Below are 20,416 nucleotides of genomic sequence, written 5' to 3' on the forward strand. Positions count from 1 at the left end.
TCTCAACCAACGGTCCTCTGCTGTTCTTCTTCTTGAAAATGTTGAAATTCCCTTTCTGTTGAAAGGGAATTTCCAGATATTTCTGTTGAAAATATCTGCTGTTCTTCTTCTGCTCCAGTCATTTCTTCTGACCACGTGATTGTCAAAATCGACATCTTTCTGGCTCTTATTGGAGAAGCGTGACGTGTCCATTATTGGGAGCCATTTTGTATCCATCGTGCTTGGCTCACTGAACCTGTGAGATGCGTGACGTGTCCATTCTTGGGAGCCATTTTGTATCCATCGTGCTTGGCTCACTGAACCTGTGAGATGCGTGACGTGTCCATTATTGGGAGCCGTTTTGTATCCATCGTGCTTGGCTCACTGAACCTGTGAGATGCGTGATGTGTCCATTATTGGGAGCCATTTTGTATCCATCGTGCTTGGCTCACTGAACCTGTGAGAAGCGTGACGTGTCCATTTTTGGGAGCCATTTTGTATCCATCCTGCTTGGCTCACTGAACCTGTGAGAAGCGTGACGTGTCCATTTTTGGAAGCCATTTTGTATCCATCGTGCTTGGCTCACTGAACCTGTGAGAAGCGTGACTTGTCCATTTTTGGAAGCCATTTTGTATCCATTCTGGACGACGCGCCGAACTATTATGTGTGAAAGGAAATTTGTCCATTTTCGAATCAAGCTGTCTTTCTCCGCGCCCAAAACGAAGATTATATTACTTCACGATTTATTGTTATTCTTCCAACGAGTCACAATAAGCACATCATCGGACAGGGTTGCTTTGAACCTTAAAACATCAGAAAAACCGCGGCAACATGAAGTGTGATTGTGCGAGTGAAGGTTCAGACTGATGAATGTCCAATTCGAGCGAGTGAGGAGAAGAAACACACACAGGTCGTGACAGAATGGAGAAATATGAAAGAAGTGGAAGAAGGAAAGATAGAAATGGAGGAACACCATCCAAGCTGGATGCGCACACCTTAAAGAGAGGAGAGAATATTTCAAAAGATAATTATGGGAATGTAGAGAACATTGTACTTTACGGTAATTCCACATATCGACGGTCCCCTGTGCCAGTGCGCATGCGCAGCCTGAGCCGGAGCCAGGGATGTTGTGGGTGTTTCAACCTGTTCAATACTTGTTTGATTATTGTCGTTCCACGCTAATAAAGTGGTCGAACAAATTGAACTCTGTTCTTATTTAGAATGAAAGAAGGGAATGAACTTTAAAAGATCCATTGATATATTTATTGTGTGCTCGACCTGAGTGCAGGTCCTTGGCTGCTTGATAGGGTTGACACTGGATAGTTTGCCATTGCCTTCCCTGCAGGTCGGGCAGGGATTTGTAATTTGACGAGGATGCCGGTGATAAGTTGCCTCTCTTGGTGAAGGACACCCTGGGATCTTTAACATGGAGAAATTAATTAGAATCTATTTTGTAATTTCAGGAGGGTACTTTGACGTACGTAGAGTACCACAGAGTAGTTTGACGTGTTTTTTCCCAATCTGCTCGTCCATTCCCCAACTGGTGATGATCAAAAGGTTCGTGCATGTTCTGTAATTAATAAATAATGATGAATTAACTCGTTTCCAGGTCTTGGCGGTCTTTTATCGAGTCGGACACAACCGCTGATGACGTCATTAGGACTAGCGCCTGACTAGGCCTCCATGGATGTGTGTGCAATGTCCGTCATCGCGGCCTCCAGGTCTCCACACGAACCGAGCTCATTAATTTCTTCGAAGCTTTTTCTTTGTTCACGATTTTTCTTGTTTTTGAGGACTTGTGCCGTCGGAGTGACGTGCGAATCGGTGACGTGAGGAAGAATAACGGTAAACGATGACGTCACAACCGTGCGGAGTTCCCCGTCACAATCGGTTCCTCGTCGCGAACTTCGACACGGTCCGACACGTTTCCTGCAGCTTCTGATGTTTCCACTTCATCCGGACTTTACTGGCTTAAAGATCCAACTATTTATCAAGAAATCGCAACGAAGGTACCTCGCATTGTGTCATTTTCACAACATCAAGTGAATTTGATCTTTTCATGTCGAGTTTAACATTAATTAGTTATTTTACTCTTCTTCTTCACTCCGCGAGTGTTTTGTCTTCTTCCTCGATCATAAACTGACGATCACAAGCTGATAAGATGGACGGACGGTCATGACCCGATTGATTAACCTCACATTGAACGAAGGACACCGAGGGATGGCACACACATTGATGAATCACCGCACACGCACACGCACACATTGAATCACTACACACACACACACACACACACACACACACACACACACACACACACACACACACACACACACACACACACACACACACACACTGATGAATCACTACACACACACACACACACACACACACACACACACACACACACACACACACACACACACACACACACACACACACACACACACACATTGATGAATCACTACACACACACACACACACACACACACACACTGATGAATCACTACACACACACACACACACACACACACACTGATGAATCACTACACACACACACACACACACACACACACACACACACACACACACACACACACACACACACACACACACACACACACTGATGAATCACTACACACACACACACACACACACACACACACAAATTGATGAATCACTACACACACACACACACACACACACACACACACACACACACACACACACACACACACACAGATGAATCACTACACACACACACACACACACACATTGATGAATCACTACACACACACACATACACACACACACACACACACACACACACACACACACACACACACACACACACAAACACACACATACACACACACACACACACACACATACAAACACACACATACACACACATACACACACACACACACACACATACACACACACACACACACACACACACACACACACACACACACACACACACACAAGCATTTAAAGACCATTTTCCCGGCTAAAGCGGCGGTTAGCCTTGCGGGCCCCATGACAATCTTCTCCACTTTACCCTGTTTTCTGCATCTCCCCTTCTTAATCCCCTTGCCCACATTTCCTCTTCCACCACATTTAGCCAAGTTTTTCTCGGTCTTCCCCGTCCTCTACTTCCGACTACACTCATTTCCAACACTCCTCTCACCCAGTCACTTTCATCCTTCCTCAACACATGACCCAACCATCTCAACCTGTTTCTCTTCACAACCTCCATCACAGACTCTATTCCCATCATCTTCCGCAAGTCATCATTTGTCTTCCTCTCTCTCAACGATACTCCACACATCCACCGAACCATTCGCATTTCCACCCTTTCCAGCCTTTGTTGCTGCTCCATGTTCAGTACCCATGTCTCACTCCCATAAATCATCGTACTCCTCACACATGTAGCAGACACCTTTCCCTTCAGCTTCAACGACACTCCCCTCTTTGTCAGCACGCCACTCAGTTCCCGAAACTTCTTCCATGCACATCTCACTCGAGCAACCGTCGAAGAGTCTGATCCACCTTCTCCATTCAGCATGTCTCCGAGATAGCAAAATGTTTTCACCCCTTCCAGCTTCACACCATCTCCAAGATCCAACTCAACAATTCCTTCATCTGCTGCTCCCTCGATGCACACCTTACACTTGAATGTAGCTGCCACACTGGTTAATGACCCTCTCACACCACTACATTTTCGATGAACCCATTCAGCACACATTGTACACTGAACGGAGTTCACTCCGACACCCTTCCTGCACACAGCACATGGCCACTTCCCAGTCCTTTCCACCTCACCACATGCTTTACCACTTGCCATCACCTTCGTCTTTCCGATATTCACCTTCAAACCTTTTGCCTCCATACATTCCTTCCACTTGTTCATCTTCGGATACTCTCTGCAATCAACACCAGATCATCTGCATACAGCAGCTCCCACGGTAAACCCTCCTTTACCCTCCGAGCCAGCACCTCCATCACAACTACAAATAGAAGTGGACTTGGTACCGACCCCTGGTGCACTCCGTCCCTCACCTCAAACTCACCACTGTTCCCGTCCTTCGTCCTTACAGCTGTGCGTGCTCTCTCGTACATGGCCATCACTACTCTGATCAACCATTCCTCCACTCCAAACTTCCTCAATGCCCATGTCATAACTTCACGTGGAACCCTATCAAATGCTTTCTCCAGATCAACAAACCCAAAAAACAACTTCTTCCTCTTCTCCATGTACTCCTCCTGCAACTGCCTTACAATAAAAAATCACATCTGTCTTTCCTCTTCCTGGCATAAATCCAAACTGCATTTCGTCAATCTTTACCTTCTTCCTTATCCTCTTCTCCAACACCCTTTCCAATACCTTCATTCCATGCTCCAATAACTTTATTGCTCTATAGGAGCCACAGTTTATTGCTCTATAGGAGCCAGATTACAGATCTCTGTCATTCTCTTCACACCCCAACTTCCCGCTGCCTTCAACATATCTCCCACAACTCCCGTCGGCCCTCCTGCTTTTCTACTCTTCATTGCTCTTATAGCTTCCTCAACTTCCTTCTCAGTTATCTTCTCTGCTGGTCCTAAAACTGGGTTACTCTCGATGTTGCTCTCCCATTCATTTTCTACATTCAACAGCCTTTCCATATATCTTTTCCATATTCCTTTAATTCCATCTGAGTCCACAACGATTTGTCCCACTTCATCCTTCAAGCAACTCACCCCCGTCACATCAAATCTCTCTCTCGCTATCTGCTTTGCAATCCTGAATACCGCTCTCTTACCCTCCTCCAAATCCAAGCGTTCTCCGAACATTTTCCTATGGGCCTCCTGCGCTTTTGCAACCTCTTTCTTTGCAGCCTTCTTGGCTTCCTTATAACTTTCATGTACTGCCTCTTCTTCCACCGTACCCTTCGTCTTTTGCCATTCCTTGAACTCCTTCCTCTTCTGTTCAATCGTCTTTCCAACTTCATCACCCCACCACCATTTTTCCGAGTGCCTCGGTGGTCCTTTTGTCCATCCACATACCTCACCAACGGCTCCCAATAGACTATCTTTCATTGACATCCAACCACTTTCAAGCTCAACCACATCATCCTCAACCATACTCAGCCTCTCTCTTAATGCTTCCTTCACTGTCGCCTCTTTCAACCTCCACACCTTCATCCTCGGTTGGTACTTCACCCGCTGAATTCTCCTCTCACCTTTCACCCTTATATCGCAGACAACCAGGTGGTGCTGTGAAACAGTCTCCTCCCCTGGGATCACCTTTGTGTCCCGGAGGTTTCCCCTATCTCGCTGACGCACCATCAGGTAGTCAATGGTTGTCGTCGACCCACCTGACATGTATGTAATAAGCTCATTATCTGCTTTCTCGAATTGAGTATTACAAATCAACAAATCAGCTCCATCAGCAAACTTCAAGATCCTTTCACCTTCTCCATTTCTCACACCATATCCATAACTCCCATGGACTCCCTCAAAACCATCTGGAATCCTTCCCACACGTCCATTCAAGTCTCCTCCAACCACAACAATTTCATCATCTTTCACATTTTCCATCAACTTCTCTATCGTACACCAGAACATGTTCTTCTCTTCATCGCTTCAACCGTCCTACGGGGCATATCCCGAGATGACGTTCACCAAGAGCTTTCCGATCACGATTCTCACCATCATCAACCTTTCACTCACTCTGGTAACACTAACTCACTGCACTGTCTCCAAACTCCTCAGAAAACATGACACCAACACCATGCATGCCTTCCGGGCACCCTTGCCACATAAACTTGTACTTCTGCCCCTGCCTCCCCTTCACCATTCTCACACCACTTCCCTTCCATCGTGTCTCCTGCACACAACGTATGTCCACTCTTCTTCTGACCAATGTTTCAACCACTTCTCCAGATCTCCCTGTCATTGTCCCTACATTCCATGTACCAAACCTCAGAAACCGATCTCCACGTGGGGCATCAGACGATTGGTCATCATAAATGGAAAAATTTCCTCCCTTGCTTCGATCGGGTTCCCCACCTTGAGTTTTAACGAGAGGGGGCGAGGACCCCCACGCGGTACTTCGGGCTGTACCCTGCCCATCAGTTGTACTCATCATGGTTTCCTTTTGAGGCGATGTTTTTTTTTATGGCCGGATGCCCTTCCTGACGCCAACCCTTTCAGCCGCCTCTTACGACACGCAGGGATACGGTGTACCTATTCTAAGCGGGTCACACACCGGGAATTGATGAATCACCGTGCCTGTGAAATACCAGGTTGACAGTTTATAGCTTGGTCGGGATTCGAACCTCGTCTAGATAGTGGCGTGGTGGGGGGGGGGGCAAGTGGACACCTGTGGGATTTTCATGATGAGAAGGTGCCACCTATTTTCATTCATTATCTACTGTGGGTACCAAAGTACATGAAAATGCATGTTGCCATTTTTGGAAGTGCGACAGACTGCAGCCATCTTGGATTTCAAAATGGCCGATGTTTTGCCACTATTTTTCGCTTGGTTTGTTTCATTGAAAGTATTTTACCTCAATTTTGAAAGCAAAATGATCGGTTTTCATTGTTGTTAACACTTCAAAATCAATGTAAGTAATATTTTGTTCAAATTACGTGCGATATTGGAACACCGGGTCCGATCACATCCGCATTTAACTGACTGTGTGACGGCATCTGGAACTGGAGGCAAATGTGTCATCACTGGTGTGAAAATTCCATCGACCAAGTTCCAGCCATAGTTCTCTGGGGATGGTATTTCAGGGAATGCAACAATGTCATTATACCATATCATGGCTTGATAATGTGCTCGGGCAATGGCATGTGTGAGTGAAGCTTTAGTTGTGGGAATATTCTCTGCTTGGGCTTGTTTCTGCTTAAAGAGCCACCATCTTGCATCTGCAACGTTTGTTATTTTTGTTGTTCTCGGAAGATAGAGCTGACATACGTAAGCTTCAAGAGCAGCACTTGTTGCTTCTGAGACAGTGCCTGTCGCACCAACTTGGGACAATGCTACAACGATGTCATGGTTGTCATCCAAATGATCTAAAACCTTCCAGCATGTTATCTTGCCTTTACCTGCAAACTTTCCGGTAATATCTGCCCCGGAGAATGCATAGAATCCAGGAAGTGCTGCTGCTTTTGATGGCCCCAAAGTTTTATGTATTGGTCCAAGTTTGATTACTCTCTGGTTGTTTCCTGCACCAGTTACCATAATAGTATCTGCTGCAAGATTTGGATAGCACCTAATTGCTAGAACCAAGACATCCATATCAGGAGAATAGATTCTCAATGAGGTAGCACCGTTGTTGGTGGCATCAACAGTATGTAGCATGAGCTTGGTATCTGCCTCTTCTTGGGAACTACTTAATAAGTCAACGCTCCTATGTGAACTTTCTGCTCTGTCACGCCATGCAACTACAACACGCTTTCTGTCCAAGATGGGTCGTCAGTTCACTGGAAAAAACAAACAAGCATAAATCCATAATATGTGTACTGGGGTAGTGTTTTTGTGTCCATGTGTGGTTATGTGGGTCAGTGATTGGAAGTATTTCTCCATGTTGGCATACTGTGTTTTAATAGTGATATATTTTAATTAAAAAGTTATCCAGAGTATCCCATACGGCTTTCCGTAATTACCAATTTGTTGCATTGTTGACACTTTGTTGGCGTTGTTGCCGTATTTTATAAAAATACAATTTGTTTAGAATACTATTGAGGGAAGATATGTACAGACATTTTATGTTTATATATTTCAGTCTATTGTTACAACGTGGCCAATGGTTATAATGGATGATATAGGCCTATGGGTGATGAGCTTTCCACATTAATTCATTAGCTTCTCATAAAAGCCTTTCTTTCAATTTTTTGCTGATATATTTTCAAAGCTTTCTGGACATGTAAGCACAATTAAAAACAAGTACTGTCACTTAAATTTACCTTAGTAACAATATATACTTTGATCACTTTGCACGACAATACAGCAGAAACTTCTGTCCAATGCCACGTGCTTTTGGATGTCGTAGAGGCAGCAGGTAACCCAGATGCTGCCCTCTATAGCTAATTATTTGTTACGGATACTCAAAAGGGCCAATTTATTTAATATATTATTGTCTGTTCGAAGTAGCGTCCCAAAGTTTCTTAGAAATAAGAAAAAAAATACTCTTATTTCAATGGATTTAGAAGAATATTCAAATAAATAAACAGCTCATTTCAAATGTCGGCCATTTTGAAATTAAAAATGACCTCATAATTATTTTAAATACGCATACAATAAATCATAATGTCTCTCCTATTCATGTTCACTCATATTATGGGATAAAATGTTGATATTATTTTTAAAATATGGGCAATAATTGTATTCATTGAAGAAAAAAAGCATGATCATGGCAGCCATTTTGTTATTCAAAATGTTTGTTGCATCTTTGTTGCAAGTAGAGAGACCTGCTATGCGTGAACTATCGGGTGGCAGTCCAACTTCCGGTCTTTGTCTGGAAGCAACTACAATGTACATTCAAAAATACTTAAAAATACTTCTTAAACCTGTGAGAACCGTGACGTGTCCATTATTTATTGGAAGCCATTTTGTATCCATCGTGCGTGGCTCACCGAACCTGTGAGAAATGGCAGCCATTTTGTTATTCAAAATGCCGCCATTTGACAGCTCCAAAATTGGCAACATCAATTTTCCTGTTCCTAGACGTATGTAGAACATATCTAAAGAGGTGGAAACTTCTCATCATGAAGGTCCTACGGGCCCATTGTCTCGGACCACTTGCCCCCCCCCCCCCACTAAGACAGCCAAGAGGCGAGTGTGTTCACCTCTCGGCCTTGCTGCTGGCCCTCCCTGTGATTACAGGTACATTTGAGAATAAACCATACAGGTGTCATAAAAGGTCACTGAAATACCTGGGTGACCCAACTGTTTGTCCCGAGGACCAGGAACAAGTGACAAATGGATGGATGATCAGATGTTTCCGCCATTTCAGAAGATGACATCGTCAGACTTTAGGTCTTCATTATGAAGAGGAACAAATTGATTTAAAGCTCAAACGAAGAAACCCTTTTGTGAAGTTTTAACAACTTACAAAAGGTACCGATGATTCGTCTTGAGCTTGGTACGCTCACGTCTGGGCTGTCTTGCCGGGGTTTGAATCTCGACCCAGATATAAACTGCCGTCCTGGTGTTTTGCACGTGTGGCGAGGTATCATTGCGTGTGCTGTCCATCTGCAGACATTAATCTGGAAGACTCAACCAATACCGGTCGTTGGTGGATGTTAAACGATGTTTGGTTTAGAGTTGGTGGGTTATCAGATCGGCATCCAGAACATTCCACTGATGCTAACCTAAATTGGGGGTTGAAAATTGCCACGTGTGATTTGTGTTTGAGTGTTTAAATGTTTGTGGAGGTTTAAAGGTGTATAAAAAAAATCCGGGTTTACCACCGTTTTACCCAGCGTCTATTACATCACCCGATCGAACACGTCACATTAGTTATTCGTGCCTCTTGTTTGTGTCCTTTATGACGTCATTAAACAGTAATTTTCCTGCTTGGAATGATTTTCTATTTTGTTTGACTTGTCATCAAGGTGGACAGAGTAAAAATATCTCATTCCTCCCTGCGCATGCGCGATCAGGACAAATTCAGAGCCAAAGTACACACAGTAAAACGAGAAACTTGTCTTCCTATTCACATTGTGATTCGTGTTCAAAATACGAGCAATCGCCGTGACGTCACACAATCCGGAAGTTGTTCGCCGGGTGGCATTCCGACTTCCGGTACACATGTCACAGAATGTCGCGTCTCTAAGTACGGTGCATATTACCATGGCTTGTGGTGTCCATACAATGAAGTCGCACTTTGCACACTTACAAACCATCATCTGTGTTTGTACCTGGGTATAATATTTGTGGGTGTTTTTCAAGTTACCGAAGCTATCCAAACAGTTCTGTTGATCGCCTATGGCGCTCGGGTCGACTGGCGAGTCGCTCCTGTACTTGAACGGACATTTGATTTCAATTACTGAAGTTCCATGGCATGTGTACATCCACTAATCCCGTCCGGTGACCCAGCTATGAATGGAAAACTACCGTCGATCACTAAGCCTGCCTCCTCAACCTTAAAGTTGTCATGGATTTGGCACATGTAAGCACCGTACTAGTGTCTGGCTGTTGCTTCGTTGTCAATACCCCATTTCACAGGCGGCACACAAGAAATATCTGTTGCATCGTGCTTCATGATTTGGTTCATGGCAGTTTTCGGATCTCTACATTTGAGCACGGTATGAGCGATGCTGGCAGTTATGCGGCTACGGCGATGTGCATGCCACAGGGCAGAGTTGGCCTGCAGCTTTGTCGCATCTGACAGCCTGATGACTTGCTCCGTTGTGGCCAATGTTCGCTTAACCACTTACTCCACCGTACACGTGTCCATCGCTGTAATTTAAAAAAGAAAGTTTAAGAAGTATTTTTGAATGTACATTGTAGTAGCTTCCCGACAAAGACCGGAAGTTGGACTGCCACCCGATAGTTCGCGCATAGCAGGTCTCTCTACTTGCAACAAAGATGCGAATAACACACGAAAAACCAGCCCATATTTCAATAATTTATTTGCACGATTTTTGAAGGGTGATGACTCCATTTACATCTCACTCTCCGAAAACATGGACCAACTTCTATCTTCTCATCCCAACTCTCTCTTCCTAATATTGTTGTGGGCCGGGTTCGGTGGCGATAAACGACTGCTAGATGGAGCAGTAGAGTCGGCTCCACCGAACACCCGAAATCTAGATCGTACCTTTCCGATAACTCCGAAGGTACAGGTCCCTTACAGGACTGTGAATCGTCAATAAGTCAGCCGCGTGGGACAGGATTATTTGTCAAACTTCAAAATATGTTGAGGCCCACGTGGCGAGTTACCGAGGAATTCACACCCTCGACGGAGCTCGAACGGGATGAGCCGTTTCGTGCTCGACCCGTGCGTGACCCGAGCGGATGGTTACCGATGTCCCGTCGATCCAAATGCACAACTACGGCAGCACCGGCCTTTTTAATCACCCAACACGCACGTGCTTAACCAATGAAGGAAAGGACAAGGACGAGCTGAAACATTCAACAATAGGGGTATTTATTAATCATAATCGGGGGAACTAGGGAAACATGTAAGGGCAGAGTTATCACGACGAAGCAATGCAAGTATGTACAAGGCACTTAACAATTCCTACTTATAGACTGGGCCCACAGACACACACACGCACACAAATACCCAAAAGAAACAGACCCCGATGGTCTTTATTTGAGGCTTCCAGCTTGAGGACAGGTGAGCTGGAGACCAGAGATATCTCGGACCTTGCTGCCTCGTGCGGTCTTTGACGTCCTGGATTGGCGGGACTCGAACCCGCAACTCAATGCCACTGCAAGCACCGAGTACGGAGGGCAGCGTCGGCTCCCGCACGCGGGGAGACCAAAGCCAGCGACGAGACGAGAGCAGACGCCGGCGACAGGACGAGACCAGAAGAACCAGCGAACCGCGCCGTCCCATTTATTTCTTCCCTCCATGTCGTCGGGGTTGGGGGGGACGTGTCTCACCCCTCTGCACACCTCATTCGCCGGGGAAATCCGTCGTCTCTCCATCATTGGTCGGGGGGGGGGGGGCGTGTCGTGGCGTCTTGATTCCCCGCCCCCCGAAGAGGCTTTGCTTCTCTTGGAGCCTGCTCTGCACCCATTGGCTGAAAAATGACGCATTCTCTCATTTGGCGCCAGGCTAAAACGAAACGCTTCGTTGGGGCGCAAAGAGTGCGGACAATGCCGAGGGCAGAGTGTCAGGATGGAGCGAAGGTGTAGGTGTGTTGTTGTCATTATCGTTGTTGATGTAAAAATCCTATCTATAAAATAACTTCGCAGCGCATGTACACTTAATTCCCATTAGACATAGGGGATGGATTTCAACTATATACACATACTTATCGAAATAACTAAGCTACGGGGACGGCTGTCTGTCTGTGTGCGCAAGGCTTCCAAATTCGTAACAATAGGTGGTGACTTCAACTGTCATCATGCCAGTTGGCTGGGTGTGGATACCTCCCTCACCTGCCATGAAATTTCAGAAAAAGACTTCTGTGACTCATTGGGACTGACACGATCAATCAACTCTCCGCTCCGGATCTCAACCAACGGTCCTCTATCTCTCCTGAATCTGATTTTGATATTTTTCCTTGAAAATATCTGCTGTTCTTCTTCTGCTCCAGTCATTTCTTCTGACCACGTGATTGTCAAAATCGACATCTTTCTGGCTGTTATTGGAGAAGCGTGACGTGTCCATTATTGGGAGCCATTTTGTATCCATCATGCTTGGCTCACTGAACCTGTGAGATGCGTGACGTGTCCATTTTTGGAAGCCATTTTGTATCCATCGTGCTTGGCTCACCGAACCTGTGAGAAGCGTGCCGTGTCCATTTTTGGAAGCCATTTTGTATCCGTCGTGCTTGGCTCACTGAACCTGTGAGAAGCGTGCCGTGTCCATTTTTGGAAGCCATTTTGTATCCATCGTTCTTGGCTCACCGAACCTGTGAGAAGCGTGCCGTGTCCGTTTTTGGAAGCCATTTTGTATCCATCGTGCTTGGCTCACTGAACCTGTGAGAAGCGTGACGTGTCCATTTTTGGAAGCCATTTTGTATCCATCGTGCTTGGCTCACCGAACCTGTGAGAAGCGTGCCGTGTCCGTTTTTGGAAGCCATTTTGTATCCATCGTGCTTGGCTCACTGAACCTGTGAGATGCGTGACGTGTCCATTTTTGGAAGCCATTTTGTATCCATCGTGCTTGGCTCACCGAACCTGTGAGAAGCGTGACGTGTCCATTTTTGGAAGCCATTTTGTATCCATTCTCGGCGACGCGGCGAACCATTGTGTGTGAAAGGTAATTTGTCCATTTTCGAATCAAGCTGTCTTTCTCCACGCCCAAAACGAAGATTACATTACTTCACGATTTATTGTTATTCTTCCAACGAGTCACAATAAGCACATCATCGGACAGGGTTGCTTTGAACCTTAAAACATCAGAAAAACCGCGGCAACATGAAGTGTGATTGTGCGAGTGAAGGTTCAGACTGATGAATGTCTAATTCGAGCGAGTGAGGAGAAGAAACACACACAGGTCGTGACAGAATGGAGAAATATGAAAGAAGTGGAAGAAGGAAAGATAGAAATAGAGGAACACCATCCAAGCTGGATGCGCACACCTTAAAGAGAGGAGAGAATATTTCAAAAGATGAAATATTTCAAAATGAAAGAAGGGAATGAACTTTAAAAGATCCATTGATATATTTATTGTGTGCTCGACCTGAGGTGCAGGTCCTTGGCTGCTTCATAAAGGTGACACTGGGTAGTTTGCCATTGCCTTCCCTGCAGGTCGGGCAGGGATTTGCAATTTGACGAGGATGCCGGTGATAAGTTGCCTCTCTTGGTGAAGGACACCCTGGGATCTTTAACATGGAGAAATTAATTAGAATCTATTTTGTAATTTCAGGAGGGTACTTTGACGTACGTAGAGTACCACAGAGTAATTTGACGTGTTTTTTCCCAATCTGCTCGTCCATTCCCCAACTGGTGATGATCAAAAGGTTCGTGCATGTTCTGTAATTAATAAATAATGATGAATTAACTCGTTTCCAGGTCTCGGCGGTCTTTTATCGAGTCGGACACAACCGCTGATGACGTCATTAGGACTAGCGCCTGACTCGGCCTCCATAGATGTGTGTACAATGTCCTTCATCGCGGCCTCCAGGTCTCCACACGAACCGAGCTCATTGATTTTTTCGAAGCTTTTTCTTTGTTCACGATTTTTCTTGTTTTTGAGGACTTGTGCCGTCGGAGTGACGTGCGAATCGGTGATGTGAGGAAGAATAACGGTAAACGATGACGTCACAATAACCGTGCGGAGTTCCCCGTCACAATCGGTTCCTCGTCGCGAACTTTGACACGGTCGGACACGTTTCCTGCAGCTTCTGATGTTTCCACTTCATCCGGACTTTACTGGCTTAAAGATCCAACTATTTATCAAGAAATCGCAACGAAGGTACCTCGCATTGTGTCATTTTCACAACATCAAGTGAATTTGATCTTTTCATGTCGAGTTTAACATTAATTAGTTATTTTACTCTTCTTCTTCACTCCGCGAGTGTTTTGTCTTCTTCCTCGATCATAAACTGACGATCACAAGCTGATAAGATGGACGGACGGTCATGAACCGATTGCTTAACCTCACCTTTAATGAAGGACACCGAGGGACAGCACACACATTGATGAATCGCCACACACACACACACACACACACACACACACACACACACACACACACACACACACACACACACACACACACACACACACACACACACACACACACACACACACACACATTGATGAATCACTACACACACACACACACGCACACACACACTGATGAATCACTACACACACACACACACACACACACACATTGATGAATCACTACACACACACACACACACACACACACACACACACACACACACACACACACACACACACACATTGATGAATCACCCAGCCTATGAAATACCGGGATGACAGTTTATAGCCGGGTCGGGATTCGAACCTCGGATAGACAGCCAAGATACGAGTGTGTTCACCTCTCGGCCTTGCTGCTGGCCCTCCCTGTGATTACAGGTACATTTGAGAATAAACCATACAGGTGTCATAAAAGGTCACTGAAACACCTGGGTTACCCAACCGTTTGTCCCGAGGACCAGGAACAAGTGACAAATGGACGGATAGAACCAATTGCTTAACAGCGAGAGGGGAGGGGAAGGGGGGAAATGAGAGGGGAGGGGAAGGGGAGGGTAGGCAGCGTACCAGGGCATTACCGGGGTGATACAAACGCCCAAACAGTGTTTTCTCTTTCACCCCCATGTTCAATAATATCTAACCGGGCAGAAATGTCCATGTTCTTCTTCACTTACAATAATGTGAGTCTCCTTCAATCCCGTTTGTCATGTTGATTAGCTTCAGAAAACGCTGATGAAACAACGCCTTTTAAAACATCACAAAGTGGGTCTCTCTACTCGCAACAAAGATGCGTATAACACACGAAAAACCAGCTCATATTTCAATAATTTATTTGCACAATTTTTGAAGGGTGATGACTCCATTTACATCTCACTCTCCGAAAACATGGACCAACTTCTGTCTTCTCATCCCAACTCTCACTTCCTCATATATGGTGACTTCAACCATCATCATGCTTGTTGGCTCGTTGTGGGTACCTCTCTCACCTCCCATGGAACTTCAGCAAAAGACTTCTGTGACTCATTGCGACTGACACGATCTGTCAATTTCCCGACCCGGATCTCAACCAGCGGGACTCTATCTTTTCTGAATCTGATTTTGATAAATTTCCCTGACAATATCTGCTGTTCTTTCTCTGCTCCAATCGTTTCTTCTGACCACGTGCTTGTCAAAGTGGACATCTCTCTGGCTGTTATTGGAGAACCCCCTCAGTGCCATCGAGTCTGGCATTTTAATCAGGCCGACTGACAGGGACTTCCAGCAGCCATTAAACTTCTAGACTGGTCTCCTATCACTACTTTCTCCAACATCAACTCATCCTGGGAATTCTTTCTAAGAAACTTGCTCTCCCTCATAAACAGATTTATCCCATCTCATCTTCAGTTGTCCTCCCCTTCCTTCCACCCATGGTACACTGAAGCTTGTGGCGAGGCAGTTGTTCTGAAACAACTTGCCTTCACCTCATGGAAGGCAAATCCAACTGAGGGTAATCTCAGTTCCTTCCACAAAGCTCGGAACAAGTGTGTATCTACCCTGAGGAGAGCCAGGAAACAACATCTTTCTAAGCTCAAGTCTGAACTCTCAAACCTGTCTCTCTCCTCCAAATCCTGGTGGCATCTAGTTAAGTCTGTTTCTGGTGTATGTTCCCACTCCATCTCCTCCCTTACTTTAAATGGCTGCACAGCTGACACTGCCACATGAAAAGGCTGAATACCAAAACTCGGTGTTTGCTTTAAAATCATGTGTCCAAAACTCATCACTTTCTGTACCCAACTTACCCAGTCGCACCCAACTGTCCCTGGACTCTGTGTCCTTTTTTCTTGACAAGGTGGAGAGTTTGTTGTCAAACCTCGACTGTGATTCTGCAACCGGTCCAGACGGCATCAGCCCACGTGTCCTAAAAACCTGCTCCTCTGCTCTTGCTCACCCTCTCTCTGTTCTATTCACCCTCTCATTTGCTCAAGGTCATGTGCCATCTACTTGGAAATCAGCAAACATTCCCACCCTGCATAAAAAAGGCGCAAAAACAGATCCCTGCAACTACCGACCAATCAGCCTTCTCCCAATCATCAGCAAGGTTATGGAATCCATCATCGCTTTAAACATTAAATCCTTCCTCTTCTCCAATGGCTTGATTTCCGATCATCAATTTGGTTTCAGACCAGGTCACTCTTCCCTGGATATGCTGCTTCTGCTCTCCCAACAAGGGATGGAGGTCCTCAATGCCGGACATGAGATCCGAGCCGTATCCCTAGACATATCACATGCTTTTGACACGGTCTGGCACCCTGCCCTGCTCACCAAACTCTCTTCCTATGGTATCCAAGGCCATCTCCACTCATGGCTCACAGACTTCCTCTCCTGTGGCAAACAAACAATGATTGGGATGAAGAAGCCCTCTCCACTTTGCCTGAAGATGGTTTTCCCCATTATCTTTGGTGAGATTTCTGACACAGCCATCATGTAACAAATTACACATTACTGAAAGCACCCGCTCCCTGCGGGAGAGGCCGGGCGGGGGGAGGGGTAATGTTATTGTCGTTATTCAAACGTGTAATACAAATGCCTCTCTAAAATAACTCTTTAAATGTGAAGTTAAAAAAATACCTCGCTGCACTGAAAAACGTGGGGACAGGAATACCGTACTGTGAAGAGTGGGTCTTACGGAGGCGGCGCCACACGATACACACTTACATAGAGAATTTGCAACCGCACCTTCCCCTCATTCCCCCCCAAGACCACCAGCAAAGATAAAAACATCCCTATACATTAATTGGGGTCATGCTGATCCTTTATAGCAAGTGTGGATGTAATTGAACCAGAACTGTAGGAGTAGCCTGTAAAACACAAACACACAAACACCGGTCCTGAATTATAGTAAGGATACCCAAGTTCCGCCGACATTATGATTACAGCACAACACGTGATTGTACACACATGGGAATACAGTTTACCTGGCACAGAAGGCACTCCGAATTTGGGCTTTTAAAAATGCCCGTCGTCGAGGGGCCCTTCAGCTAGTACCACCAATCCTGTCAACGAATACAAAGAACTTTGAAGGGGCCATTCCTCCCATCATGCCTGCTGTTAATGAATAACAAGTTAATTAAATTAGTGTTTCTTTACTTATCATTGGGAACGTGAGGAGAAGTGGGGGTGTTGGTGTGGGTGGAGGGGGGGGAGGGTAGGTGTTGTGTATGGAGATGTGAACTGTTGAGGATGTACAGGAACATCCTCCACATCGATGTTCCTGTATACCTCCTCCACAGTTCTCATCCACCAGTCTCGAACATATTTGTTTTGTTCATTTTTACACCTTTTACTGATATTGTTTTTATTTGAAGTGGTTTTTTAGTGGAGGGGACATTGTCGTGTCAGTCATTGAAAGGGGAGATTTGTTGAAATGGAGAATGTATATGATATCCGGTTTATCACATTTGTGTGAAGTTGTGGATGAAAGAAGAATTCACTTTTCCAGGAAAGCAATGATGGACAAGTCACCTCGTTCAGAAGCTGTTGGTGTGAATAAGTCACTGCCACCTACCACACCGAAGGAAAAGAAAAGCACTCTTTGGCGGCGTATAAAGTAAATAATTTTATTTTCCCCTTCTACCCTTTTTAAAATCTTTGTGGAAACACCTACATCAAGAAAATGTACAAGAAATTGACTTTACAATCTTTTTCAACTTAGGGACCTCTTCAGAAGAACTGAGAAAAAAGGGAAGCGTTGCGACAACGTTCCGCATGGCATGTAAGTAAGATAACGTCTCCTTTAGAGATGTCGTGACGTGAATTGTGCTGGAAATAGAAAATGTCTTCCTTTAAGGAAAATGAAGCGAAACCTGTCGTATTTCACATCATCTTCCATCTCCTTGGTACTCTGCTTTCATCACCTTTGCCAGCCAATCTTGTTCCTTACATATGGCGTGAGACAAAATCACGTTCTCTCCACTGCAAAGCTGCGTTGCATGATTTGGTTTGATGCTCTGCTTAAAATCAATGAAATTAAACATTTTCTTGTTCGCTGACGGAAATACAGAGATGTGAGAGAGAGAGAGAGAGAGAGAGAGAGAGAGAGAGAGAGAGAGAGAGAGAGAGAGAGAGAGAGAGAGAGAGAGAGAGAGAGAGAGAGAGAGAGAGAGAGAGAGAGAGAGAGAGAGAGAGAGAGAGAGAGAGAGAGAGAGAGAGAGAGAGAGAGAGAGAGAGAGAGAGAGAGAGAGAGAGAGAGAGAGAGAGAGAGAGAGAGAGAGAGAGAGAGAGAGAGAGAGAGAGAGAGAGAGAGAGAGAGAGAGAGAGAGAGAGAGAGAGAGAGAGAGAGAGAGAGAGAGATAGATAGATAGATAGAGATAGTGTTGTGGTTACCAAATTCGCAAACCACCATTCAGGTCCCTTAGGTGAGGTATCTCGGTAAGTGCATGTGTAGTTAGGCCCAAACCCGTTGTCTAGTGGGAATACATGTCATTTATGCGTGCTGCGACTCTTCAGGATAGCCGTTTTTCTTTTACTATCTTTAATTTGGACCAACCGCCATGATTACCACCACAACCACAACATCAACCACCAACCACAACGCCGCTTCACCACAACCGCCACGACCTTCACGTCACACCTCGCAACCGTAGCATCGCCACCGTTCTTGCCCCGCTGTGGGTACCGGTGTTGGACTCGTGCAGGGCGCGCGTCGAACAGCGTGTACAAAATCACGGATTTTGTGCTTCAAAAACGGATCAAAAACGACACACGCCCACTTTTTGCCGTCCAATCGGTGAGCGAGGGGCGATTTGGCCCCGCCTCCAGGACGATCGATATATGCAAATTTGTGGATCAAAAAGCCTTCACGCCCACTTTTTCTCGGGCCAATGGGGAGCGAGGTGAAAGGTCAAAGGGAGGGGGTCAAAGGCGAAGCTACGGGGGGATAAAAGGACCGTGTTCGTCAGTCAGTAGAGTAGGAGAGTCGGGGAGTCCAGAAGTGGAGAGGCGGAAAGGAGAGTCGGAGAGTCGAGAGGCGGAGAGTCCAGAGGCGGAGAGTAGGAGAGTCGGAAGCAGAGGGTCAAGACGTGCCGCGATTCGAGTTACGTGGCCGTCAGCACGCCGGCGGGCGCGAATCCGCAACACTGGTGTCAGGTCGTGCGATACAAATTCATCGCCCTCCTCGCGGCACTGGTATCGGAGAACAGGAAAACAGGCTCTCCTGTCTCCGGCTAAATTCACGGGAATCGGTCCAGGGGTGAGAGAAGCGACCCCCGATTCCCTCCAAATTACGAGCGAGCGAAATTAACCCTTCACGAGAAGCAAGATGGTGTCTCAAGGCGAGCGGGAGCCGGGGGTATTAGAAATGGATGTAGAATGTGGAGGATCCATGGTCCAGGATGGAATCCCCGAGCAGGAAATGTTGATTGTGCAGGAACACGGACTCGCCCAACTGAACCCAGAGCCCGAAATGGGTGCGGCAGCGGCCGCAGTGTATGACACCTCCCCCCCCCCTCTCCACCAAAACCCTTCCCCAACCCTTGCCGAAACGGCTCAGCTGAGTGCATCCGACATGGCCCAGCTATGCGCCATGCTGGCGGCAATGAACGAAAAGATGAATGCGAAAATGATCGAAAAAATGGATGCGAATATGAAAAACGAAATGAAAGACATGAACAAGCAAATGAATGAAGTGAAAACGACGATGGATGCGAATACACAACAAATAAACGAAAAGATGGATACAAATACAAACGAAATGAAAGGCATGAACGAAAAGATGGATACAAATACAAATGAAATGAAAAACGAAATGAACAAGCAAATAAACGGAATGGAAGCAAACATGAAGGAAGAAATGAAAGAGCTACGGGGTGAGACGCAGAACATGGGCCGATGCCTGCAGGCGGGCATGAAGGCCGTGACAACGGAAATAATAGTGGAGACAAGGGAGGTAAAGGGTGAAGAGTTGGCAGTGACGGTAGCCGGGAAGGGAACGATAGAGGAGAGACTGCACGGTGAGGACGGGGTAAGTGACGCACACACACACACGGAGGTAGTGGAGGATAAAGGGGGTGAGCTGGCGGACTGGGTTGAGACCCAGTGCGAGCACCTGGATGG

General features: G+C 45.9%; 1 protein-coding gene across 9 annotated transcripts in view; it reads left to right on the forward strand.

Moving 5' to 3' along the window:
- The window catches only part of LOC147017722 (uncharacterized), an 85,564-nt gene that overhangs the window by 16,546 nt on the left and 48,602 nt on the right, over positions 1-20,416 (forward strand). For 3 of the 9 annotated variants that reach the window (XM_085847570.1, XM_085847572.1, XM_085847573.1), the window contains exons 1-3: positions 12,854-13,620; positions 17,805-17,912; positions 18,018-18,077. In XM_085847570.1, the coding sequence (XP_085703696.1) occupies positions 13,490-13,620; positions 17,805-17,912; positions 18,018-18,077 (299 nt within the window). In that variant the 5' untranslated portion in view covers positions 12,854-13,489. Of the gene's footprint in view, positions 1-1,298; positions 1,537-12,853; positions 13,621-13,669; positions 14,076-17,804; positions 17,913-18,017; positions 18,078-20,416 lie in introns of those variants that run through there. The other 6 variants (XM_085847571.1, XM_085847575.1, XM_085847574.1 and 3 more) reach the window with 6 other exon arrangements.

This window comes from Eptatretus burgeri, chromosome 11, assembly GCF_056783735.1.
Source record: "Eptatretus burgeri isolate ZD-2024b chromosome 11, Ebu_testis_v1, whole genome shotgun sequence".
In the NCBI taxonomy this organism is placed as follows: domain Eukaryota; kingdom Metazoa; phylum Chordata; class Myxini; order Myxiniformes; family Myxinidae; genus Eptatretus; species Eptatretus burgeri.